This window comes from Mirounga angustirostris, unplaced genomic scaffold (assembly GCF_029215605.1).
Source record: "Mirounga angustirostris isolate CCGP_5_RB_7025 unplaced genomic scaffold, mMirAng1.0.hap1 SCAF_14, whole genome shotgun sequence".
NCBI classification, from domain to species: domain Eukaryota; kingdom Metazoa; phylum Chordata; class Mammalia; order Carnivora; family Phocidae; genus Mirounga; species Mirounga angustirostris.
Window position 1 is genome coordinate 66,692,438 of NW_026991722.1, and position 27,952 is coordinate 66,720,389.

The window sequence follows — 27,952 nt, forward strand, 5'->3', positions numbered from 1 at the left end:
CCCCAATTCAGGACGTTTTGTGATGTGTGGTAATAAATAACTTCTGTTTCATAGGTTGATTTGGGATTAATCAGAAATTACAGCTGAAACAATTCTAATGATACAAAGACTAACTGGATTCATTCTGCCATGCCTGTGACCGATTAACCGTGTCAGGGAAACCTATCTGACAGCAATATCAAGATGAACAAAACAAGTAAGATGCATACATTTGGTTAATAAATAGAATGATCAAGAAATGAGATACTGGCCTTGTTTTGGGTGGAAACTGGGAATATGGGGGCCTTAAAAGACTTCTTTTTAGGGAACCAATATATTCACAGATTTCAGCAACACTAGTGAAGAAAATTGCATATAAAGGAGGTTTACGCTGACTCTCCAGTGCCAAGAGAAGGAGCTAGAAGCAGAGCAGAATTAATAAACAATCAGAAAGGTGAGAAGAAAGTATGATGTGGCTATGGAGCAATGCGACAAACAATTCCAGTTTCTGAAAATGAGACAAAGGAGTGGCACACGCAAGGAAGATGCCCAATGGACCAATCAAACTTGGTACCAAAGGCCAGATGAAAGAGGGATGGGCTGTCAATTACCAAAAGAGAAAAACAGCTTAAATCTTCAGAATAGATGTCTTTCAAAGGTTATAATATATAAGAAAAGTAGTGAATATGGAAAGTCCCTTTGGACTCAGAGGGAAGAACAAGAGAAGCCAGTAAAGCATGAAAAGAATAAGCACTTCATCGTGTAGTGTGTGAGTGGGTTCCATGGGGTGGCCCATGAAGAAGGGGGAGGGGAGGGCTCAAGAGAGGATGACTAATATCCAGGGATGTGGGAATGCACTTAGAAGGGACAGTGATGACTTCTCCTAATAGATTCCAAGGAGAAGGAAGGATGTTGGGACTATGGTTGTTGACTATAAGTGTAAGAGATTTTCAAAATATAATTTAAAAAAAAGAAAGAAGAAGGAAGAGTGAAAGTCACATCAAGAGAGATATAGAGAAAAAAGCCTGTCTAACTGCATAACAAAATGAGTCTACTCTCCTGGGAAAGTACACAGGAAACGGAGAATTCCAGAGAGGAAGAGATGAACTAAGACAGAATGGTTAGGAATGAGACAAAAAGTACAAACATGAGGTGTATGTCACATCAGAATTCACATCAATTCTGAATAAGGAAGAAAAGATCTAAGTATCCTCATCACTCACCTGGATGGCCTTGACTTGGGATTTGGGCCTGCATCATCCACAGTTCTTCTTGTTCCAACTTGAAGATGATATCGGGTTTGCTGTCTTGATACCCTGTGAATGGCAAATCATAACCAACCTGGACCAAAACTACCTTGAACTCTGAAGAAGGGGGAAGAGTCAGTTTAGAGGCAGCACAATAAAGCTGCCCTTCTGCCCCATGGAAAAGTGAAGACCATTTCCAACTAGCATATTCTGATGCCAAAGGGAGACTAAGAAAATCTGGCCTTGAAATATAAATCCAAGATCACTAAGAATGTTGCAAAAGCCACCCAGCGTTCAGCCACCAAGAAGGGGAAGCCTGGAGATGACACACAGTCCCTTCAGGGAGGGAGCTCCTACCCAGGGACACCAGGTTGCTGTAGTTCTCCAACGTCACAGTCCTGTACAGGTGCTTCTGAGTGGGATCCAGCAGCTGCCACTCTTCCCAGGTAAAGTCCACAAACACATCCACGAATGACAATGGCCCCTGAAAGAGCACATTCCTATTCAATCTCAAATTCTTTACTGAGTTTCTGGGAAACAACAAGCTGCCTAGGATGTCCATTGTTTATATTCTACTTTGTGAAAAAAGCAAAAAGTTATTGAAAACATTCCATCAATGTATATTCAATCAGTCAGCCTTTCACTCAACATATGAGAATACCAGGTGCCAGATACTCAGCAAGGTGCAGGTGATATAAACTTGAATGAAGGGACATCTGGGCAGCTTAGTCAGTTAAGCATCTGTCTCTTGATTTCGGCTCAGGTCATGATCTCAGGGTTCTGGGATCAAGCCCCATGTCGGGCTTCACACTCAGCGGGGAGTCTGCTTGAGGATTCTCTCTCCCCCTCTCCTTCTGCCCCTGCCCCTGCTCGTGCACTCTCTCTCAAATAAATAAAATAAATCCTTAAAAGAAAACTTGAACAAAACACAATCCTGTCCAAAAGAAGTGTTCACCACTGGGCGCCTGGGTGGCTCAGTTGGTTAAGCGACCGCCTTCGGCTCAGGTCATGATCCTGGAGTCCCGGGATCGAGTCCCACATCGGGCTCCCTGCTCAGCAGGGGGTCTGCTTCTCCCTCTGCCCTCTTCCCTCTCGTGCTCTCTGTCTCTCATTCTCTCTCTCTCAAATAAATAAATAAAATCTTTAAAAAAAAAAAAAAAAAAGAAGTGTTCACCACTACACAGAAAAGCAAAGTTAAACATCTGTGAATGCAACTGGGAGTCAAAGAAGCTAAGACAAAAGAACATACAGAGTACAAGAAGGGCACAAAGACGGAAGCAGCAATGCTATTCATTACAGATACATCTTTGACCGTTTAAACTATCCTACGAACCATGTGCACAGGGTAACCAAATGTCCCAGTGTACCCAGGACTAAAAGATTTCCCTAGACATGGGACCTTTGGTGCTGAAGGCAGGACAGCTATAGTCAAAAAGGAATGGTTGGTCATCCTACTTCTGCAACACTGCCTTACCTCCAGGTGCCAGGTATTCAAAAAGTGCAGGTGATATAAACAAGGATAAAAGACACTCCTGCCTGAGAGAAGCGTTTAGCATTGCAGAAGAAAGCAAAGTTTAAAACATGCAATTGCAACCGGAGGTTAAAGAAGCTAAGATGAACAAACATACAGAGTACAACAGGGGCACAAAGGAAGCTAGCAATGCCACTTGGAAGTGTCAGGCTGAATCTGTAAAAGGGTACTGCAGGGGCAGCCACTGTGAGAGAAGACATGTTAAAACTTATGTAGAATGAAAGCACAAAAGCTCTAAGTAGTAGCCAATTTGTGGGGCAAATGATCTGAATAAGAAGATACACAGATGGCAAATAATGATGCTCAACATCATATATTATTAAAGAATTGCAGATTAATAATAACACACCATCACACACTTATTAGAATGGCTAAGATTATAAAATAGTAATAACAACACCAAATTTCATGAAAGACGTGAATATAAACATCCAAGAAGCTCAACAGAATCCAACAAAGAGGGGCACCTGGGTGGCTCAGTTGGTTAAATGTCTGCCTTCAGCTCAGGTCATGATCCCAGGGTCCTGGGATCGAGCCCCACGTCGGGCTCCCAGCTCAGTGGGGAGCCTGCTTCTCCCCCTGCCTACTGCGCTCTCTCTCAAATAAGTAAATAAAATCTTTAAAAAAAAAAAAAAGAATCTAACAAAAATGAACTCAAAGAAATCTACACCAAGACCTATTATAATCAAATTTTCTACAGACAAAAACAAAGAGAGGATCTTGAAAGCATCAGAGAAACAATTTGTCACACACAAGGAATCCTCAGTAAGGTTATAAGCAGATTTCTCATCAGAATCTTTGGTGGACTGAAGGCAATGGACCCATATATTCAAAGAGCTAAAGGAAACAAAATTGTCGACCAAAAATCCTGTATCTGTCAAAACTGTCCTTCAAAAGTAGGAGGGGAAATTAAGACATTCCCAGAAAAACAAATGGGAGTTTATTACCACTAGACTTGCCTGAAAGAAATGCTCAAGGGAGTCTTGCAGGTGAAATAAAAGGACACTATAAAATAATTCAAAGTTGTATGAAGAAAAAAAGATCTTAATAAAGGTAGATACATGTACAATGATAAAAGGTAATACTACTTTAACTCTGGTTTCTAACTCCACATTTTATCTTCTACATAATTATAAGAGACTAATGCATTTAAAATAATTATTAGTTTGTGTTTAGGGACATGCACTGTACAAAGATGTAATTTTGTGACATCAATAACCAAAAGGGGTGGGGACAGAGCTGTAGAGGAGCAGAATCTTTGTATAGTAACAAAGTTAAGCTGGTATAATGTCAAATAAGAATGCTATAACTTTAGGAAGTTAAACATAATCCCTATGATAACCACAAAGAAAATAGCTATATAATTTACACAAAAGGAAATGAGAAAGGAATTTAGATATTTAACTACAGAAAAAGAAATTAAACACAAAAGAAGACAGTAATGTAGGGACTGAGGAACAAAAAAAGCTATAAGGTATATAGAATTCAAACAGAATGAAAGAAATAAGTCCCTCCTTATCAGTAATTACTTAAAGTGGAAATTGATTAAACTCTCTAATCAAATAGAGAGATTGGCAGAATGTCTTAAAAACCATGGCCCAACTATAAAATGTCTAAAAGAGACTCACTTTAGATCCAAAGATAAAAATAGATGGAAAGTGTAAGAATGGATAAAGATATTCCATCCAAATAGTAACCAAAAGACAGCAGGGAGGGTAATACCAGTATCAGACACAACAGACTTCAAATCAAAAAAGGTTATAAGAGGGGCGCCTGGGTGGCTGTCGTTAAGCGTCTGCCTTCAGCTCAGGTCATGATCCCAGGGTCTTGGGATCAAGCCCTGCATCGAGCTCCCTGCTCAGCAAAAAGCCTGCTTCTCCCTCTCCCACTCCTCCTGCTGTGTTCCCTCTCTTGCTGGGGCTCTGTCAAATAAATAAATAAAATCTTAAAGAAAAAAAAAGAAAAAAGGTTATGGGGGGGTGTATGGGTGGCTCAGTCGTTAAGCGTCTACCTTTGGCTTGGGTCATGGTCTCAGGGTCCTGGGATTGAGTCCCACATCGGGCTCCCTGCTCAGCGGAGAGCCTGCTTCTCCCTCTCCCTCTGCTGCTCCCTCTGCTTGTGCTCTCTCTGTCTGTCTCTCTCTCTCTGTGTCAAATAAATAAATAAAATCTTAAAAAAAAGTTTATAAGAGGGGGTGCCTGGGTGGCTCAGCTGGTTAAGCGTCTGCCTTCAGCTCAGGTCATGATCCTGGAGTCCCAGAATTAAGCCCTACATCAGGCTCTCTGCTCAGCAGGGAGTCTGCTTCTCCCTCTTCCCCTCACTCCATTCATGTTCTCTCTCTCACACTCTCTCAAATAAATAAAATCTTTAAAAAAAAAAAAAAAAGGTTATAAGAGACCAAAAGGAAAATTATATATTATTAAAGGTTCAATACCACAAGAAGATATAACAATTATAAAGTTATACATGTAATAACAGGTCACTGAATTAAATGAAGGAAAAACTGACATAATTGAAGGGAGAAAGTTTTATAATGACAATTGGAAATGTCAATATCCCACTCTCAATAATGAACAGAAGAACTAGACAGAAGATAAGTAAAAAAACAAAATACTTAAACAAAGCAACCATAACAGACGTATGCTAAATATTCTACCCAACAAGAGCATACATATACTTTTCAAGTACACATGGAACATTGTACAGGATAGACTATGTATTCGCCCACAAATTAAGTCCCAATAGATCTTAAAAGATGAAGATCAGGGCACCTATGTGGCTCAGTCGATTAAGCATCTGACTCTTGATTTTGGCTTACGTCACGATCTCAGGGTTGTGTGATTGAGCCCTGTGTTGGGTCCGTGCTGGGCATGGAGTCTGCTTAACGTTCTCTCTCCCACTTCCTCTGCCCCTCCCCTACCACTCACGTGTGCTCACTCTCTCTCTTAAAAAAAAAGATAAAGATCATAAAAAATATTTTCTCTGACCACACAGGATAAAGTTAGAAGTCAATAACAGAAGGAAAAAAACTGAAAATTCACAAATTCGGGGAAATTAAACAACACATCTTAACCAATGGATCAAAGAAGAAATCAAAAGGTAAATTAGTAAATACTTATACATGAATGAAAACAAAACACAACATACCAAAATTCACAGGATGCAACAAAAGCAGTGTTGAGGGGAAAATTTACTAGATGGATAAGTAGTACACTAGAGGAAGCAAAGGAATAGATCAATGATCCAGAGGACAGAGTAATGGAAATCAATCAAGCTGAAGAGAAGAGAGAAAAAAAGAATAATGAAAAATGAAAAAAGACTTAGGGAACTCAGCAACACCATCAAGACTAGTAACATTTGCATTATATGGACCCCAGAAGGAGAACAGAGAGAAACGGGGGCAGAAAATTTATTTGAAGAAATAACAGCTGAAAATTTCCTGAATCTAGAGAAAAGAACAGAAATCCAGATCCAGGAGGCACAGAGAGCCCCCAACAAAATCAACCCAAGGAGGTCCACACCAAGACACATAGTAATTAAAATGGCAAAAAAAGTACTGGTAAAGAGAGAATTTTAAAGCAGCAAGAGAAAAGAAAGCAGTTACATACAAGGGAAACCCATTAGGCTATATGCTGATTTTTCAGCAGAAACTTTATAGACCAGAAGAGAGTGCCATGATATATTCAAAGAGCTAAAAGAAAAAAACCAGCAGCCAAGACTACTCTATCCAGCAAGGCTGTCATTCAGAAAAGGAAAGATAGAGTTTTCCAAACAAAGGAATTCATGACCACTAGACCAGCCCTACAAGAAATATTAAAGGGGACACTCAGTGGAAAAGAAAGACCTAAGTAGGAGTAAGAAAAGTAGGAAGCACAAAAGCAGTAAAAATAAGTATCTCTATAAAAATCAGTCAAGAGACTCATAAAATAAAAGGATGTAAAGTATGACACCACGGGCGCCTGGGTGGCTCAGTTGGTTAAGCGACTGCCTTCGGCTCAGGTCATGATCCTGGAGTCCCAGGATCGAGTCCCGCATTGGGCTCCCTGCTCAGCAGGGAGTCTGCTTCTCCCTCTGACCCTCCTCCCTCTCATGCTCTCTGTCTCTCATTCTCTCTCTCTCAAATAAATAAATAAAATCTTAAAAAAAAAATTGATTAAAAAAAAAAAGTATGACACCACATACCTAAAATGTGTGGACAGCGGGGAGGGAAGAATGGGTTCAAACTTAAGCAACCATCAACTTAATACAGACTGCCATATGCATAAGATGTTATACTCAAACCTAATGGTAACCACAAATCAAAAACCACTAATAACAAAAAAAAATAAAGAGAAAGGAATCCAAGTATATCACTAAAGAAAGCCAATAAACCATGAGAGAAGAGAGCAAGAGAAGAAAGGAACAGAAAAGAACTACAAAACAACCATAAAATAAGTAACAAATGATGATAAGTACAAGCCTATCAATAATTACTTTCAGTGTAAACAGACTAAACATTTGAGTCAAAAGACATAGGGTGACGGAATGGATAAAAAAGCAAGACCCATCTATATGCTCATTTTTGACCTAAAGACACAGATTGAAAGTGAAGGGATGGAAAAGCATTTCTCATGCAAATGGATGTGAAAAGGCCAGGGTAACAATACCTGTATCAGACAAAATAGATTTTAAAACAAAGATAAAACAAAATAAGAGAAAAAGAAGGACCGTATATAACCATAAAGGGAACAACCCAACAAGATATAACAATTGTAAATATTTATGCATACAGCAGAGCAGCACCGAAATACATAAGGCAGCTAATAACAAACACAAGGAAGTCATCAATAGTAATACAATAATAGTAAGGGACTTTAACACCCTACTTATATCAACAGATTATCCAACAGAAAAATCAACAAAGAAACAATGGCTCTGAATGACACATTGGACCACATGGATCTAACAGATACATTCAGAACATTCCATCATAAAATAGCAGAATACACATTCTTTTCAAATATACATGGAACATTCTCCATGATAGATCACATATTAGGCCACAAAACAAATCTCAACAAGTTCAAAAAGATCAAAGTCATACCATGCATCTTTTCTTTCTTTTTTTTTTGAGAGAAAGAGCATAAGACAGTGCATGAACAGGGAGGGGCAGAGGAAGAGAGAGAATCTTTTTTTTTTTTAAAGATTATTTATTTATTTATTTGAGAGAGAGAGAGAATGAGAGACAGAGAGCACGAGAGGGAAGGGGATCAGAGGGAGAAGCAGACCCCCTGCTGAGTGGGGAGCCCGACGTGGGACTCGATCCTGGGACTCCAGGATCATGACCTGAGCTGAAGGCAGTCGCTTAACCAACTGAGCCACCCAGGCGCCCCGGAAGAGAGAGAATCTTAAACAGGCTCCACACCCAGTACACGGAGTCTGATGCAGAACTCAATCTCATGACTCTGAGATCACGACCTGAGCCAAAATCAAGAGTTGGACGCTCAAATGACTGAGCCACCCAGGTGCCCCTATCAAGCATCTTTTCTGACCATAATGCTATGAAACTAAAAATCAACCACAAGAAAAAATCTGGAAATAACACAAATACATGGAGAAAAAAATACATGGAGAAAAACAAAAATAAAAACACAATGGTCCAAAATCTTTGGGGTGTACCAATGCTGTTCTAAGAGGGAAGTTTATAGCAATACAGGCCCTCAAGAAGCAAGAAAAATCTCAAATAAACCACCAAAACTTACACAGAACAGAACTAGAAAAAGAAGAACAAACAAAATCCAAAACCAGTAGAAGGAAGAAAATAATATAGATTAGAGCAGAAATAAATGAAACAGAAACTAAAAGAGAGAGAGGACTCAAATAAAATCAGAAAAGAAAGAGGAAAAATAATAACCAACACCACAGAAATACAAAGGATTGTAAGAGAATATTATGAAAGATTATATGCCAACAAATTGGATAACCTAGAAGAAATGGATAAATTCCTAGAGACATATAATCTCCCAAAATTGAATAGGAAGAAATAGAAAATTTGAACAGACTGATTACCAGTGATGACACTGAATTAGTAATCAAAAAACTCCCAACAAATAAAAGTCAAATATCATTCTCAATGGTCAAAGACTGAAAGCTTTTCCTCTAAGATAAGGAACACGGCAAGAATGCCTGCTTTCACCACTTCTATTCAACACAGTACTGAAAGTTCTAGCCAGAGCCATTTGGCAAGGAAAAGAAATAAGTCTTTCAAATTGGAAAGGAAGAAGTAAAATTATCTCTGTTCACAGATGATATGATCCTCTATGTAGAAAACTTTAAAGATTACACATACACACACACAAATGAATTCAGCAAAGTAGCAGCATACAATGTCAAAAATCAGTTGCATTTCTATACATGAACAATGATTAATCTGAAAAGCAAACTATGAAAACAATTCCATTTATAATAGCATCAAACAGAATAAATGCTTATCCAAGGAGGTAAATGAGTTATAGAATGAAAACCAGAAAACTTTGCTGAAAGAAACTTAAAAAGACATAAATAAATGGAAACATATTATATGTTCATGGATTGGAAGGCTTATCATTAAGATGCCAATACTACTCACAGTGATTTACATATTCAATATAATCCCTGTCAAAATCCCACTGATACTTTTTTTGCAGAAACAGAAAAGCTCATCCTAAAATTCATATGGAATCCCAAGGGACCCTGAATAACCAAAACAATATAGAAAAAGAACAAAGCTGAAGGACTCACATTTCCTTATTTCAACACTTAGTATAGAGCTACAGTAATTACAGCAAAGTAGTATTGGCACAAAGATTAACATACAGATCAATGGAACAGAACAGAGAGTCCATAAATAAACCCTTGCATATATGGTCAAATGATTTTTGACAATGGTGTCAATACCACATGATGGGGAAAGGAAGATTGTCTCAAATGCTGCTAGGAAAACTCGATATCCACAAAAAGAACGAAGTTGGATCCTTACCTAACATCATATATAAAAACTTACTCTAAAATCTTAGCAAAGTTTTTTTATAGCTACCCACAAGCTCTTCCATAATTAATATGGAAAGGCAGAGAAAAAAAACAGCCAAAACAATTCTGAAGAACAAAGGTGAAGTATTCCCAGTAGCCCATTTTAAGACTTCCTATAAAATCAAGACAGTGCAATGCTGGTGAAAGATCAGACACAAGATGAATGAAACAGAAAACAAAGCCTAGAAATAGACCCATACAAACATTGTCTCCTGATTTTTTTTTTTTTTTAAACAAAGACATAAAGGCAATTCAATGTAGAAAGGAAAATCTTTTCAACAAATGGTGCAGGAACACTTGCACATCCATAGACATAAAAAATAAACCTCAAGGGCGCCTGGGTGGCTCAGCTGGTTAAGCGTCTGCCTTTGGCTCAGGTCATGATCTCAGGGTCCTTGCTCAGCGGGGAGCCTGCTTCTCCTTCTCCCTCTGCCTGCCACTCCCCCTACTTGTGCTCGCTCTCTCTCTGTCAAATAAATAAAATCTTTAAAAAAAAAATTAAAAAAAAAAAAAACCTCAACACATAACCCAACCCTCTACAAAATTTAGCTAAAAATGGATCATAGACTTAAATGTAAAAGCTAAAACTATAAAAGTCTAGAAAAATAAAAGAGAAAATTTCTGTACTTTGGTTTGGGCAATGAGATTTTATTTTTATTTGTTCATTTTATTCAGTAGGCTTCAGGTCCAGTGTGGGGTTTGAATTCATGACCCAGAGCCAGCCAGGTACCCAAGCAATGAGATTTTAGATACGACATCTAAAACTCAATCCATTCTAAAAAAATAAAATTGAGAAAATGGAATTTATCAGTCAGTGTTACAAAAATGAAAAGACAAGCCAGAGACTGGGAGAAAACATTCACACATCACTTTTCTGATGAAGGACTTGAATCTCGAATATGTAAAGAACTCTTAAAAATCAATGGCAAGAAAACAACCCAATTAAAAATTGGGGAAACGATCAGACACAGAACAGATACTTCGCCAAAGATATTCGGAGAGCAAAACATAAAAGATACTCAATAATACTAGCTATAGGGAAATGCAATTTAAAACCACAATGAGGGGCGCCTGGGTGGCTCAGATGGTTAAGCGTCTGCCTTCGGCTCAGGTCATGATCCCAGGGTCCTGGGATCGAGTTCCACATCGGGCTCCCCGCTCAGTGGGGAGCCTGCTTCTCCCTCTGACCCCCTCCCCTCTCATGCTGTTTCTCGCTCGCTCGCTCTCTAAAAAATAAATAAAATCTTTTAAAAAAATAAATAAATAATAAATAAATAAATAAATAAAATAAAACCACAATGAGGGCGCCTGGGTGGCTCAGATGGTTAAGCGTCTGCCTTCGGCTCAGGTCATGATCCCAGGGTCCTGGGATCGAGTCCCGCATCGGGCTCCTTGCTCAGCAGGGAGTCTGCTTCTCCCTCTCCCTCTGCCTCTCCCCCTGCTTGTTCTCTCTCTGTCTCTCTTGCAAATGAATAAATAAAATCTTAAAAAAAAAACAACAACAATGAAATACCACTTCACATGTATTAGTATGGCAAAATTTTTACAAACCTGACAATACCAAGCAATGGCCAGGACGAGGAGCAACAGGAACTCTCATTCACTGCTGGTAAGAGTGCAAAATTGCACAGCCAATTTGGAAGACAGTTTTTTACAAAGATAAAGACATTGTCACCATACAATCCAGCAATCATGCTCCTAGACATTTATCCAACTGATGGGAAAATTCATGTCTACACAAAAACCCATAGATGAATGTTGACAGCATTTGTAATCACCAAAAACTGGAAGCATCTGAATATCAAGACTTACTATAAATAGAGTGTGATACTGGCCCAAGAACAGAAAAGTGGACCAAGTATAGAGAGCAAGATGGACTCACTCGTATCAAATGGTAATGCAAGCAGCCAAGGGTGTTGCTGTTAAGACCAGGTATCATGGAAACCAGCAACCAGAACTGAAAACCAGCAGAAGAAGAGGCCAGCAGAGGTCCAAGACTGATTAAACTCCTTTAAAGGTTCATATATTGAGAGAGAGAGAGCGAGAACACGGGGTGGGGTAGGGGGAGACGGAGGGAGGGAGAGAGAATCTTAAGCAGACTCCCCACTGAATATGGAGCCTGATGCAGCGCTCGATCCCACGACCCTGAGATCCTGACCTGAGCCAAACCCAAGAGTCGGACACTTAACCCGCTGAGCCCCCCAGGCGCCCCGACTGAACTCCTTCAACAAGGGAAGATTTTGCAGCACAGTGTCCCACTTGTGTCTGAGCGTATCAGAAAGGGAACTGCTGCTGCCGCAGGCTCTGCCCAACTGACCTCTGAGCAGAACAGACTCTCCACAGCTTGAACACAGTCAGGAGCATGTGGCAAGAGGGACCTGGATGGACCGGGTCCTCATCTCAACTGTGCACTCACACACACGCTTTGCGTTTGGTTCGTTCACTTCTCACCCTTGCTGTATCTTGTTTGTTGTGTGACTCTGTACTATGCTTTGCTCTGTTAAATGCGATGTCATTGAGTTTGAAATCCTGAACCTGCTACACAATTATGTTAGCCTTGTTTTATAACTGAATAAAGGTGACACAACCCGTGTGCACCTTCATAGTGTGCTCATGACACCAATGGGACAGAATGAAGAGTTAGGAAACCAAACCATACTTATGGACACCTGACACATGACAAAGGTGGCACTGCAGAGTCAGGGGTTGGAATCAATCACTTCACTGGGACTGGGAATTGGATAGCTCTGTGAAAAAAATAAATCTTTGACTCCCACCCACACCAAACATAAAAATTCATTCTAGATATATTATAAATCTAAATGTGAAAGGTAAAATAATAACAAAGAAAAATGTCTTCATGAGCTTCAGATAAGAAAAAAGTACTTAAATTGGACACAAAAAAGCACAAGCAATAAAATTTACGAATCAGAATAAGTTAAAATCAATTATCTGTTCATCAAAAGACAGCATTAACAGAATGAAAAGGGAAGGAAATATTTAGAGGAGGCATGATGATATCTGAAATATATTAAGAAATGCACCAAAAATAAGACGGGTTTAATGGATGCATAGAGAGAGAGACACGGACAGATAATGTGATAAAGCAAGTATAGTAAAATGTTAATGGTAAATTCTGGGTGATGGGTACACAGAGGTTTGCTAAAATCCTTTCAACTTTGCCCTCTGTTTGAAAATTTTTATAACACAATATTGGAGGCAGAAGAAGCATCCCAGGTAAAATTTGAATATGGATTTGGTATCAAGATAGTTTTAAACTTTCACGTGCATGAATCACTGAATCTTGTTAAAATGAAGAGTCAATTATAACAGGATTGAGGTGGGACATGATATTCTGCATTTCTAACAAGCTTCCAGAACATAAAAAAATTCATTTAAACCAGTAAGAAAAAAGACAGAAAAACCAAAGGTAACAAAATGTCAAATAAACATGACAAAAGGTACTCATTCTCTTTAGCCAGCAGGAAATGCAAATTAAACCCATGAAGAGACACCACCACCAGAGTGGCTCAAATTCAAAAGACTAACAATAGAAATTGTTGGCCAAGAATGTGAAGTAAGTGAAACCTTCAAACACTGCTCTCCTAGCATGAGCTGGTAAATATAAGAGCACCAGTGTTTAATGAAACAAAGTGCTTACTGAAAAATATAAACAGGGGCGCCTGGGTGGCTCAGTCGTTAAGCGTCTGCCTTCGGCTCAGGTCATGATCCCAGGGTCCTGGGATCGAGCCCCGCATCAGGCTCCCTGCTCTGCAGGAAACCTGCTTCTCCCTCTTCTATTCCCCCTGCTTGTGTTCCCTCTCTCACTGTGTCTCTCTCTGTCAAATAAATAAATAAAATCTTTAAAAAATAAAAAATAAAAAAAAAAGAAAGAAAAATATAAACAATATAGCAAGATACATGTGCCACACCTGGGTGGCTCAGTTAGTTAAGTGTCTGCCTTTGGCTCAGGTCAGTCCTGGGATCAAGCCCTGCATTAGGGTCCCTGCTCAGCAGGGAGTCTGCTTCTCCCTCTGCTGCTCCCCCTGCTCGTGCTCTCTCTATCTCTGACAAATAAATATATAAAATCTTAAAAAAAAAGATACATGTGCCACACCATTAACATAAATTAAAAATACATACACAGCAATAACAATACATATTTTGTGAACACATATAAACAAAAGAAATCCATAAAGAACAAAGTAATTTTGGGGGGGTGGGGAAGGAGACTGAAATTGAGTATGGGGAAATCAAAAAATATGTAATAGTCAGGGACCTTACACAAACCACTGATGATAAACAGACTATGAACTGAAAAGTGATTAACTTAACCCTAAGGATCTCCATCCCTCTCCCCACCAAAAAAAAAAAAAAAAAAGAGAGAGAGAGAGAGAAGTACTGAAGAAAAGAAGCAGGAATAAATAAGCAAACAACTCACCCGAGACTGGGTGGTTTTTGGCTGCTCCTGAGAAATAAACAGCCACTCTAGAACCTGCTCTGTCCTGTGATTCTTGTGTCTTTGCCAGGGTCCTCCAGGGAGAAGTCTGTGGTCAGGAGTCCCTTGACCCAGGATGGATTCCTGACCTTGCAGCTCTCTGGTTCTGTTGCATGAATTCTCTTGTTCCTGGAGAGGTGGAACCTGTGGACACAAGAGCAAATTCGCTTTAATGACCAGCATTCCGCTAGGTCCCAACCTCATCTCTTCTGCTGGTGAACACACTCACGGGAGACCAGGCTGGATGTTCTGCACGCTGTGTTCAGTGTCGCTGTGGGGCAGAACCCAGCACAATGATGACAGTCCCCTCCCCACACTCTGCACAGGCACCCAGGAGCCCTGAAGTTGCAGCAGCCACCCTAAGAGTTGAACAACTCCAGGCAGTCATTTAAATAACACAATGCCAGATGCTAGAGAGCAACAACTCTTAGGCTGGGCGTATACAAGCCGTAGATTTCAAATGAGCCAGAATGAGTTAGAATTTCTTCCCTCACTATTTAGATGTCTATCAACAATTCACTTACTCTCTCTCACAGAGTCTTACTTTTTGCTGTGGTGAACACTGGGAGTAGGGTGGCATCAGGTAGCAGTGCAGTTTTTTAACCTTCCAAGAACTCCCAATGAATGCAAATGAGAACAATCACAATGGTACAAGAAACAGCCCATAGACATCAACACCAAACCAACACAGTCTAGGTGCCAGGGTCTCTTTACAAACATCGAGATATATGCAGAGGTGACCCAAGAGCAGAGGACAGATCCCAGGAGAGAAGAGTGAGCAATAAGGGAAGATTCTGACAGGCCACACACTGCAGATCCCCAAAGTCACCAATAATGTGTGCCCCCAATGGGAGAACAGTCCCAAAGTCACTAAGTGACCTGACAGCACTGTGGCTACCTAAGAACATGGGAATTTGAAAAGTAACTGGAAAACAGTCCTTTCCAGACACACAGATCTTTTCTCTGAGGGAAAAGTGCTAAAGATAGTGCCCAAATTGCTCAACACAGAAGATGAAGGTAGTGAGAGGAATGAGAGAGAGAGAGAGACAGAGGAGGGGAGGGGAGGGGAGGGGAGGGGAAAGGAGGAAAGAGGGGAGGAGGGAAGAATAGAGGAGAGATCCAGACACCTAGAGGGAAAGGACAGAGAAGGGAGAAAGGCTACTAGACAGTAAGAGGGAAGCATTCAGCTCTTATTCCAGAAATTAACAACAAAATATGTAAATGTGAGAGAAATACATTAGAAGACAAGGCATGTTGAACTCTAGGAAGCACAGGGCTAGAGGCAGAAAAAACGGCTTCCTGACAAGGCTTAGCACTTAGGTATGAGTTTGTTTCCATCTCCAAAAGAATCACTGAGAAGATGAACTAGGAACAGTAAAAATGGTGACTTCTGCAGGAGGGAAAGGACAGGGCAGAAGGGATGGAAGCAAGTCAGTTTCTATTTTTGAATCATGTATAAATATCTTACATAATCAAAAAGAGGGAAGGCAATCCCTAAGGTTGCAAATAAGTGTCAGCAAATATATATGTTTATCAAATTGGAAACAAAACTACAAGAGAATAATTTTTCTAACTGATCTTTAGATAAAATGAGGTACAAAGACATACTGAACTTCATTTGGTATCCTTGTAAGTGAAAACAAATTATAATTTTAAAACCATTTTATGTACACTGTAGGATATGACAGTTATATTACTATTATTAAGAACCAAGATATCTGGATTTAACAGATATATTCATAACATTCTATCATAAAACAGCAGAATATACATTCTTTTCGAATATACATGGAACATTGTCCAGAACAGATCACATATTAGGCCATAAAACAAATCTCAACAAATTCGAAAAGACTGAAGTCATGCCATGCATCTTTTCTGACCACAATGCTATGAAACTAAAAAATCAACCACAAGAAAAAAAATCTGGAAAACACACAAACATATGGAGGTTAAATAACATACTACCGAACAATGCATATGTCATCCAAGAAACCAAAGAGAAAATCAAGAAAATACATGGAGAAAAATGAAAATGAAAACACAACAGTCCAAAATCTCTGGGATGTTTTAAGAGGGAAGTTCAAAACAATACAGGCCCACTTCAAGAAACAAGAAAAATCTCAAACAACCAATCATAAATCTAAAGGAACTAGAAAAAGAACAAACAAAACCCAAAACCAGTAGAAGGAAGGAAATAATAAAGATTATAGCTGAAATAAATGAAACAGAAACTAAAACAAACAAACAATAGAACAGATCAATGAAACCAGGAGCTGGTTCTTTGAAAAGATCAACAAAATTGATAAGCTTTTAGCTAGACTCATCAAGAGACACACAGAGAGAGAAGACTCAAATAAAATTAGAAAGGAAAGGAGAATAACTAATACCACAGAAATACAAAGGATTATAAGAGAATATTAAGAAACATTATATGCCAACAAACTGGACAACCTAGAAGAAATGGATAAAATCCTAGAGACCTATAACCTCCTAAAACTGAATCAGGAAGAAATTAGAGAATTTGAACAGATTGATTACCAGTGATGACATTGAATGAGTAATCAAAAAACTCCCAACAAACAGAAGTCCAGGACCAGACAGCTTCATAGGTAAGTTCTACCAAACATTTAAAGAAGAGTTAATATCTATTCTTCTCAAACTATTCCAAAAAATCGAAGAAGGAAAACTTCCAAATTCATTCTATGAGGTCTGCATTACCCTGATGCCAAAACCAAATAAAGACACTACAAAAAACAAGAACTACAGGTCAGTATTTCTGATGAACACAGATGTAAAAATCCTCAATAAAATACCAGCAAATCAAATCCAACAACATGTTAAAAAAATCATTCACTATGATCAAGTGGGATTTATTCTTGGGTTGCAAGGGTGGTTCAATATTCACAAAGCAATCATCAATCAACATGACAGATCACATCAACAACAGAAAGAATAAAAACCATATGATATTTCCATAGATTCAGAAAAAGCATTTCACAGAGTATAACATACATTCATAATAAAAAACCATCCACGAAGTAGGTTTAGAGGGAACATACCTCAACATAATAAAGCCATATATGAAAAACCCAAAGCTAATATCATACTCAATGGTGAAAAACTGAAAGCTTTCCCCCTAAGATCAGCAACAAGACAAGGATGTCCACCCTCACCACTTTTATTCAACAAAGTACTCAAAGTCCTACCCACAGCAATCAGGCAAGAAAAAGGAATAAAAGGCATCCAGATTGGTAAGAAAAATGTAAAACTTTCACTATTTGCAGATGACATGATACAATATATAGAAAATCCTAAAGACTCCACCAAAAAACTACTAGAACTGGGGTGCTTGGGTGGCTCAGTCGTTAAGCATCTGCCTTCAGCTCAGGTCCACAATCCCAGGGTCCTGGGATCGAGCCCTGCATCGGGCTCCCTGCTCAACGGGAAGCCTGCTTCTCCCTCTCCCACTCCCCCTGCTTGTGTTCACTCTCTCGCTGTATCTCTCTCTGTCAAATAAATAAATAAATAAATTCTTTAAAAAAAAAAAAAAACTACTAGAACTGATAAATGAATTCAGTTAAGGTTGCAGGATACAAAATCAATGTACAGAAATCCGTTGCATTTCTACACACTAATAATAAAGCAGCAGAAAGAGATATTAAGAAAACAATCCCATTTACAATTGTACCAAAAATAGTAATACCTAGGAATAAACTTAACAAAGAAGGTGAAAGACTTGTACTCTGTAAGCTATAAAACACTGATGAAAGAAATTGAAGATGACACAAATGAAAAAGTATTCCATTCTCATGGATTGGAAGAACAAATGGTGTTAAAATGTCCATACTACCCAAAACAATCTACAGATTTAATGCAATCCCAATCAACATACCAACAGCATTTTTCACAGACCTATAATTTCTATGGAACTACAAAAGACTCCAAATAGCCAAACAGTCTTGAAAAAGAAAAGCAAAGCAGGAAGTATCACAATTCCAGATTTCAAGTTATACTACAAAGCTGTAGTAATCAAAATGGTGTGGTACTGGCCCCAAAACAGACATATACATCAACAGAAAAGTCAGAAAGCCGTCCCCAAAAAACAAGATTATATGGTCAATTAATCTTTGACAAAAGAGGCAAGAATATGCAATGGGAAAAAGACACTCTCTTCAACAAATGCTGTTGGGAAAACTGGACAGCAACATGCAAAAGAATGAAACTGGACCACTTTCTTACACCATACACAAAAATAAACTCAAAATGGATGAAAGACCTAAATGTGAGACCTGAAATCATAAAAATTCTAGAAGAGAACACAGGCAGTAATTTCTCTAACATCTGCCATAGCAACATTTTTCTAATATGTCTCTCAAAGCAAGGAAAACAAAAGCAAAAATAAACTACTGGGACTTCATCAAAATAAAAAGCTTCTGCACAGCAAAGGAAACAATCACCAAAATAAAAGACAACCTATGGAACGGGACAAGATATTTGCAAATGATATATCCAGTAAAGAGTTAGTACCCAAAAGAACTGATACAACAACACCCAAAAAACAAATAATTCAATTAAAAAATGGGCAGAAGACATGAACAGACATTTTTCCAAAGAAGACATGTGGATGGCCAACAGACACATGAAAACATGTTCAATAGTGCTCATCAGCAGGGAAATGAAAATCAAAACTACAATGAGGTACCACCTCACACCTGTCACAATGGCTAAAATCAACACAAGAAACAAAAGGTGCTTGGAGGATGTGGAGAAAGGGGAACCCTCATGCACTGTTGGTGGGAATACAAACTGCTGCATCCACTCTGGAAAATAGTATGGAGGTTCCTCAAAAATGAAAAATAGAATTACCCTATGATGCGGTAATTACACTACTAGGTATCTACCCAAAGAATACAAAAACATTAATTTGAAAGGATACATGCACCCCTAAGTTTATAGCAGCATTATCCACAATAGTCAAAGTATGGAAACAGCCCCAGTGTCCATCAATGGATGAATGGATAAAGAAAATGTGGTGTGTATACACACACACACACACACAGGAATATTGATCAGCCATTAAAAAGAATGAAATCTTGCCATTTGCAATGACATGGGTAGAACTCGAGAGTATTACACTAAGTGAAATAAGCCAGTCAGAGAAAGACAAATACCATATGATTTCTCTCATATGTGGAATTTAAGAAACAAAACAAACAAAGGAAGAAAAAAAAGAGATAGGCCAAGAAAGAGACTCTTAACTATAGAGAACACATGGTGAGCAGAGGGGAGAAGTGAACCAGGTCCAGGGGACTAAGCGTACACTTACCGTGAGGAGCACGGAGTGATGTGTGGGAGTGTTGAATCACTATACTACATGCCCGAAACTAATACAACATTGCATGTTAACTACACTGGAATTAAAATGAAAAACTTCATAAAAGAAAAACAAGGTATCTAGCACATGACAAAAAAGTTGCAACAGTAAGTTAAACACTTGTACACAAATGTTCGTAACAGCATTTACTGGAAACAACCCAAATGTCCATCAATGGATGAATGGATAAACAAAATGTGGTCTATCCGTAAAAGGTTATTCAGCCATACAAAGGAATTAACTACTGATAAATGCTACCACATGGATAAACTTTTGTAGTATAAGTGCCCAACAATTAGCTTTTTTGACTGTAATTTAAGTGCCTGACAGCAAGCTTTTCATTGTCAAGGCATCCATTTTGAAGACACTCATCTTGGACCAACACATTGCCAGCTACACAAACAGGCAAAGAACCAGGTTGCCCCTCCCAATAAAGTCCCCCTTTTGGAAAGCACTAGATGACCTAGATAACTGCTCCTTGAGTGACCCTGGTTTTGCCTTTCTGTGCTCTAATTCCCACCCTTATATATATATATTTTTAAAGATTTTATTTATTTATTTGAGAGAGAGAGAATGAGAGAGAGCACATGAGAGGGGGGAGGGTCAGAGGGAGAAGCAGACCCCCTGCCGAGCAGGGAGCCCGATGCGGGACTCGATCCAGGGACTCCAGGATCATGACCTGAGCCGAAGGCAGTCGCTTAACCAACTGAGCCACCCAGGCGCCCCCACCCTTATATTTTAAATTCACCAATAAAGAGTGAACCTGCAAAACACAAGGCACTCCACCCTCAACCCCAATAAAGGCAGAACCCCAGGCCTGAGTGCACACTCTCCCTCCCCATGACCTTGCTGTGTGGCATACCACAAGCCTCCAGGACTTGTGAGTTATAATCCTTGTTTTTCCAACGTTCCCTGATGGTTGCTGCCGAAGTGTATTGTTGCTGGTGTATCTTGCAACCACAGGAAGAACCGCAAACGCCAGTCCAGCCACCACTTTGACTCCAGTCAGGGAAATGTCTGGCTACTCACCACATGGGCCCAGGTAAGTGCCCCAGGCCTTCCTAGTCGTTAGCATCACTACTGATTAAGAGAAAACTAACACAAAGTAACCCTTAAAAACATCATGCCAAAAGAAGCCAGATATAAAAGGCCACATACGGTATAACTCTATGAAATTGGTAAATTCATAAAAACACAAAGTAGATTAATGGTTGCCAAGGAAAAGAGGAAAGAGGGAATAGGGAGGGACTGCAGATGGGGACAGTATTTCTTATTGGAGTGATGATAATGTTCTAGAATTAGCAGTGAAATGTGTACAACTCTAAATACTAAAGATGACTGAATTGTACATTTTTTTTAAAGATTTTATTTATTCATTTGAGACAGAGAGATACGGAGAGAGAGAGAGCATGAGCAGGGAGAGAGGCAGAGGGAGAAGCAGGCTCCCCGCTGAGCCAGGGCCCAACGTGGGGCTCGATCCCAGGACCCTGGGATCATGACCTGAACCGAAGGCAGATGCTTAACCATCTGAGCCACCCAGGCGCCCCTGAATTGTACATTTTAAGAGTGAATTTCACAGTACATAAATTATGCTGCAATGAAACTTTTTAAAAAAGAGAGTATTTAGGGTGCCTGGGTGGCTCAGTCGTTAAGCGTCTGCCTTCTGCTCAGGTCATGATCCCAGGGTCCTGGGATCGAGCCCCGCATCAGGCTCCCTGCTCCACAGGAAACCTGCTTCTCCGTCTCCCACTCCCCCTGCTTGTGTTCCTGCTCTCGCTGTCTCTCTCTCTCTCTGCCAAATAAATAAAGTCTTTAAAAAAAAAAAAAGAGTATTTAACTTGAATGACTTTTATTAAATTGATGGCTTTGCGGGAATCATCTTTGTCCAGGTTTACATTTATGTTGCTTCAGATACTCTGCGTGCTCCTTTGAGGCCATCTCCAACTCCCAGGTAACCACTGTCCTGCTTCTGTGTGTACAGAACTGCCTTTCCTGGATGGTTCCTATAAATGGAATCATACCCTACATTGTGTCTGGCTTGTTTCACTTAGTAGAATGCCTTTGAGGTTTATTCTTGTTATAACATGGGCCAATAGTGTCCCCGTTATTGCTGAACATTCCATTTGGCTATACATTCATCAGTTAATCAGTACTTCCAATTTTGAGCTACTAAGAACAATCCTGCACATTCACATACAAGTCTTTATGTAAACATCTTTTCCTTCACGTTGGATAAATTCCTAGAGGTCAAACGGCTGCACTGTGCAGTAGATTTATGTATCACTTTTTAAAGAAATTGCGAAATCTTTTCAAAGTGACTGTACCACTTTATATTCCCACCAGCAGTCTATAAAGACCCGAATTTCTCTACTTCCACTGTCTTTCTGCTTAAAGCCATTCCAGTGGGTATAGAGTAGTACCTCGTTACGATGAAATACGTATTTCCCTAGTGACTAAGGATGGTAAGCATCTTTTCATGTGCTTCTTTGCCATCTATAGATCTTCTTTGGTGAAGTGTCTGTTCCAGTCCTTCGCCCATTTTTAAACTGGGTTGTCTTCATACTGAGTTATAAGTGTTCTTTATATATTCTGAATATATTCCTGTATTAGATATGTGATTTACAAATATTATCTCAGAGTCTGTGACTTGTCTTTTCATTTTCTGAATGAAATGACTTTGAAGTGCAAAAGTTTTTATTTTGATGTAATAGTCCAATTTATAACTTCAAAAGCAGAACCTACATACAAACTTTCTCTTTTTTTGGACACCGTGGTATTGGAGGTATATCTAAGAACTTTGGCCTAACCCAAGGTCACGAATATTTTCCTATGTGTTTTCTTCCAGAAGTGTTATAGCTTTAGCTCTTACATTTAAGTCTGTGTTCCATTTTGAGTTCATTTTTTTGTACCTTGTAAGGTAAGAGTCCAAGTTCATCTTTTCAAAAAATTTTTAATTTTGGTAAAATACACGTAACATAAAACTTATCTTAAGCATTTTTAAATGTACAGTTCTGTGGAATTAAGTACATTCACAGTGTTACATCATCATAACCACCTTCTATCTCCAGAAGCCTTTCTTCTGTTTTTAGATAAAACTAAAACTGCATCCTCTGAGCATCAACCCCCCATTCTCCCCTCCCTTCCCCGTCTCTGACATCACTCTACTTTCTATCTATGAATTTGACAGCTCTGAGAAACTCGTATCAGTAGAATCATATATCCGTCCTTTCGTGACTAGCTCACTGTACTAAAGATAATGTCCTCAAGGTTCATCCATGCTGCGGCATCTGTCAGAATTTCTTTTTAAGGTTGAATCATATTTTGTGCATATCTGTATCAGCGCACATAGACACACACACGTTTTGTTTATCCATTCATCTTTCAGTGAACACTTGGGTTACTTCCACCAAAAAGTGAGTAATTAGTAATTTTAGAAAAGTGAAAACTCTGTAATTTGAACTGGAAATACCAATATGAACCATACTTTTTTTCCTTTCCAAAGATTCCTAGGTCTGCGTAGTGAAACACCCTGGAAGCAATGACATTCCGGTCTCAATTGTGGTCTTTGGGCACATTAACCTACTAAAAGGTATCAGGTTTCCAGGAGGAAAGGTTGATTCCAGATTTGGGACAGGAAATACTCAAATGAACCTAGAATATCTTGTTGGGCCCAAAAGCAAGGAAGCTAGGAAGCCAGCTAAGACTAACAGAATCATTTCAAAAGAACTCAGGACCAAGCTAAAGAGGCTCCCTCTGGCCAAAGCTGGGATAATGTAACCCTCTAAAAGAATAACGGCTGCAATTGATTCAAACTAACTGAACACATTAAGACTTATGAATTTCTTAATCATACTCAAATTAACAAAAAGAAAAAATCAAACAAAAAACTCATTGTTGTCACCAATGGAGGTAACTATGGCATCAACTCCTTAGTGAACCCTGGCACTTAATGGGAAAGAATTAAGCACATACCCTGCCATTCCTATATAAATTCAGGACAAGAGTGAAGAAACTATAAGCCAGCCTCTTGTAGTCCTGCAGCCTGGGGCTCACATCCAACCCCTAAAATGAGCATAAATCTGTCCTTTGCAGTACTCAAAAGCGGATGGGAAAAAAGAAAAACTATATGCACATCTGGAGTAAGGTACCTTCATCCTATGCCTTAACTTTTTCCTTCAAAGAATTTGTTTCTTTTTTTTTTTTTAAGAGAAAGAGACAGCATGTGTGCATACATGAGCAGGTGGAGGGGCAGAGGGAGAGGGAGAGAGAGAATCTCAAGCAGACTCCAGACTCTGCCCAGCGCAGAGTCCCATGAGGGGCTCAATCTCAAGACCCTGAGATCATGACCTGACCCAAAATCAAGAGTCAGTCGCTTAACCGACTGAGCCACTCAGGCACCCCGCTTCAAAGAATTTCCAAGTACAGTGACCAGTGTACAAGATAACAAAACTTTCAAAAAACAAGATAACATAAACAAAACTAATGAAAGTCAACATACAACAGAAAGAAACCCTCAAAGACAACAGACACTGGGATCAATGGCCACTGATTATGAAACACACATCTTACTATATTCAAGGAGATAAAGGCAAACTTTATAATTTGGCCAGGAATTAGACAAATGACTTAGCAAGCATATCTGAAAAAGGAAAAGAATTGGAATGGATGAAACGGATGGGGCACCTGGGTGGCTCAGTCGGGTTAAGCGTCCCTTGATTTCAGCTCAGGTCATGATCTCAGGATCATGAGCCTGAGCCATGCACAGGGCTCCACACTCAGGGGGGAGTCTGCTGGAGATTCTCTCTCCCCCTCTGCCCCTCCCCCGTTGCGTGCACACGCACTCCCTCTCTCTCTAATAAATCTAAAAAAAAAAAAAAAAAAAAGGAAAAAATTTTAACCAAAATGTTTTTTTGGTTTTTTTTGTTTAAAGATTTTATTTATTTATTTGACAGAGAGAGACACAGCGAGAGAGGGAACTCAAGCAGGGGGAGTGGGAGAGGGAGAAGCAGGCTTCCCGCCAAGCAGGGAGCCCGATGCGGGGCTCGATCCCAGGACCCTGGGATCGACCTGAGCCGAAGGCAGACGCTTAACGACTGAGCTACCCAGGCGCCCCAACTCTTCCTAATTTATTTATTTATTTATTTTTAAGGATTTTATTTATTTATTTGAGAGAGAGAATGAGGTAGAGAGAGCATGAGAGGGGGGAGGGTCAGAGGGAGAAGCAGACGCCCCGCCGAGCAGGGGAGCCCGATGCGGGGCTCGATCCCAGGACCCTGGGATCATGACCTGAGCCGAAGGCAGACGCTTAACGACTGAGCCACCCAGGTGCCCCCAAAATGTTTTTAATAGCAGGTTAGAAAGAATTAGTTAATTAAAAGACAATTATAGGGCACCTGGGTGGCTCAGTTGGTTAAGCGACTGCCTTCGGCTCAGGTCATGATCCTGGAGTCCCCGGATCGAGTCCCGCATCGGGCTCCCTGCTCGGCAGGGAGTCTGCTTCTCCCTCTGACCCTCCTCCCTCTCATGCTCTCTGTCTCTCATTCTCTCTCTCTCTCTAATAAATAAATAAAATCTTAAAAAAAAAAAAAAGACAATTATAGGAAGTTATCCAGAAAGCAACCGTTAAATTTTTAAAAATGTTGGGGCACCTGGGTGGCTCAGTCGTTGAGCATCTGCCTTCCGCTCGGGTCATGATCTCAGAGTCCTGGGATCGAGCCCCGCATCGGGCTCCCTGCTCCGTGGGAAGCCTGCTTCTCCCTCTCCGACTCCCCCTGCTTACGTTCCTGCTCTCGCTGTGTCTGTCTCTGTCAAATAAATAAATAAAATCTTAAAAAAAAAAAAAATTTTTTTTTTTAAATGTTAAAGCAATGAACAGTGTGTATAATTCCCAAACCTCTGGAGAGAGAAAAAAGAATACCAAGGCAAGAGAGAAGAAAAAACAAAAACAAACAAAATCCAGACCAAGTACAGCAAATAGAAAGCACACAATAAGATGGCAGATTTAAACACAGACATATCAGTAATTACATCAATCATAAACAAAGTGTTCCATTTAAAATAAAAGGACTGACAGACTGATTAAAAACAAACTTAAGACTGTTTAAAAAAGACACATCTAAAATATAAAGACAGAAAAAGATACAAAAGCTAAGGACAAAGATAAAATAAGCAATTAACCAAAAGGAAGCTCCAATAGCTATATGAACATAAAATAGACTTTAAGGCAAAAAAGAATCCCTGGAAATTAAAGGTGACTCCACAATCATCAGGAAAATGTAATTTTAAACTTATCTGGAGAGGATGAGTAGCCTGCTCAAAGTCAGCCACGGAGGGGTACCTGAAATGCAAACTAGCCACCAAGTGACATCCTCTCTCCTCTCCAAGCTGCTGACAATTAAGGGCAGGGCCACTGGGGTCCTCCCTCTCCCTGGGTTCCAGGACCATCCTTGCTACTGCCTTTCTCCCTACTGCTGGCAGCCCCCTCTGGCTGGAGCCTTACTGTCCCTTCCCCTCACACAGCTAATTCTATGGATCCTTTGGGAACACACGCTGTTAAACACCATTCCCTGGGCTTCCTTCTGCCTCAGCTCCAATCCCGTGGCTGCCTGCATTATCACTCTATTCCCTTCTCTGAACCTCTGGGAAGACGCGAGAGGCTGGGGCCAGGGCTGTCTCTAGACCTGTGTATCCTCAGTGCCAGATCAGTACCTGGAATATATAAACAAGGGTTTAGTGAGGGATGTTAGTTTTGAACAAGTAATAATGAATGAACACTGCCACATTTTAACCTTTAATTCCCCAAGAGGATCAGTTTGGGGAAAGCTTCAGACATACAATATGGTGTGCTCAGGACACCAGCCAGGCTTTCTCAGAAAGGCCTCTTTCTAAAGCAGAATTCCCTTCCCTCCCCCATGCTCCAGCTCACTTCAGTTTTAAATCCCCAACTCCCTGCACTACAAACTATGAGTATTAGCAGGTCTTGATGGTGATGGTGTTTGACAGTGGTCCATGGGAGCAGAGGCCCTGCCCATGTACTGGAGAACAATGGAGACAAAGGTCGCTGATACAAATAAGTCAACTCCTATTGGAGGAGAAGAGACAGAAAGTCTTTTTTTTTTTTTTAAAGATTTTATTTATTTATTTGACAGAGAGAGACACAATGAGAGAGGGAACACAAGCAGGGGGAGTGGCAGAGGGAGAAGCAGGCTTCCCGCTGAGCAGGGAGCCCGATGTGGGACTCGATCCCAGGACCTGGGATCATGACCGGAGCCGAAGGCAGACGCTTAACGACTGAGCCACCCAGGCGTCCCGGAGACAGAAAGTCTTTCCAAGACCTTAGGATTGGAGATTCATAGGAAGTGAGTTTATAATAACATATATAAGGGGGGTGGGGGAGGAGTGTCAATGGCAGAAAGTAGCCAAAAACAAAAGCAAGTGAAAAAACAAAACCGCCTCAGAGGAAACAAACAAGGCCTCAGTGAAATGTCCCTTCTGATGCTCACCTCCTTTTGCTCCGAATTCATACTCATCCAACAATCTTTTAGTTACTACGTATCACCTTGAACCCGTAAGGAGACACCCAGAATACAGGTCCAGCATATATGTCAGGGGACAGGGGCCCCTCTAGTGTACACTGTATATTATATCCTTTCAGCTTTCAGCCCGTCCCTGAATGGGGTCACCTACATTTACACAGAAGCCCAGCTGCTCTATCATACTCCAGAGACTGGGCCACATCTACCTACTCACTCTACCCATGGCACCGCAACATACTTAACTGGTCCTGCTTCTGTCATATCCTGGGTCCAAAGAGCTGAAAAGTAACCCCTCACAGGTCAACAATAACCACGATTAGGGCCCAGGATGCTGGAATCTGAGCCCTGAAAATTCCCAACCTACATCCTGAGGCAGTAGAGTACACGGACCAGGGAAATGGGAGTAGGGCCACACCACCTGGGTTCCAATCCTGACTCTACACTAACCAGTGGCATAACCTGGCTCCTAACTAAAGGCATTAACTAATATCTATACAAGACTTAGCACAAAACCTCACACGTAGTAAACACTGATTATTAACATTTGTTTGGCATGATAACAAATACAGGACTACTTAAAGAACGTAAGTCACTCTGAAAAACGCCAACTGGCTAAATGAAAAGCATCAGCGGTTCTCAGAAAAGAGGACTCTACTTTCAAACAGCCCCCGGTCTGTCCAGTTTCTCCATTTCTACGGCCCTAGAAAAAACCTCCACTACCTCTCATCTGCACCACTG

General features: G+C 40.1%; 1 protein-coding gene across 3 annotated transcripts in view; it reads right to left on the minus strand.

The window, feature by feature from the left end:
* ZNF268 (zinc finger protein 268) overlaps nt 1-27,952 on the minus strand; it is a 44,458-nt gene that overhangs the window by 11,553 nt on the left and 4,953 nt on the right. For all 3 annotated transcript variants that reach the window (XR_010407370.1, XM_045887922.3, XM_045887923.3), the window contains 3 exons: nt 14,246-14,446; nt 1,584-1,710; nt 1,203-1,295 (listed from right to left, as the gene is read on the minus strand). Coding sequence is in view for 2 of the 3 variants with exons in the window: in XM_045887922.3 (XP_045743878.1) it covers nt 1,203-1,295; nt 1,584-1,710; nt 14,246-14,446 (421 nt within the window). In the remaining variant the exon portion in view is untranslated. The remainder of the gene's footprint in view (nt 1-1,202; nt 1,296-1,583; nt 1,711-14,245; nt 14,447-27,952) is intronic.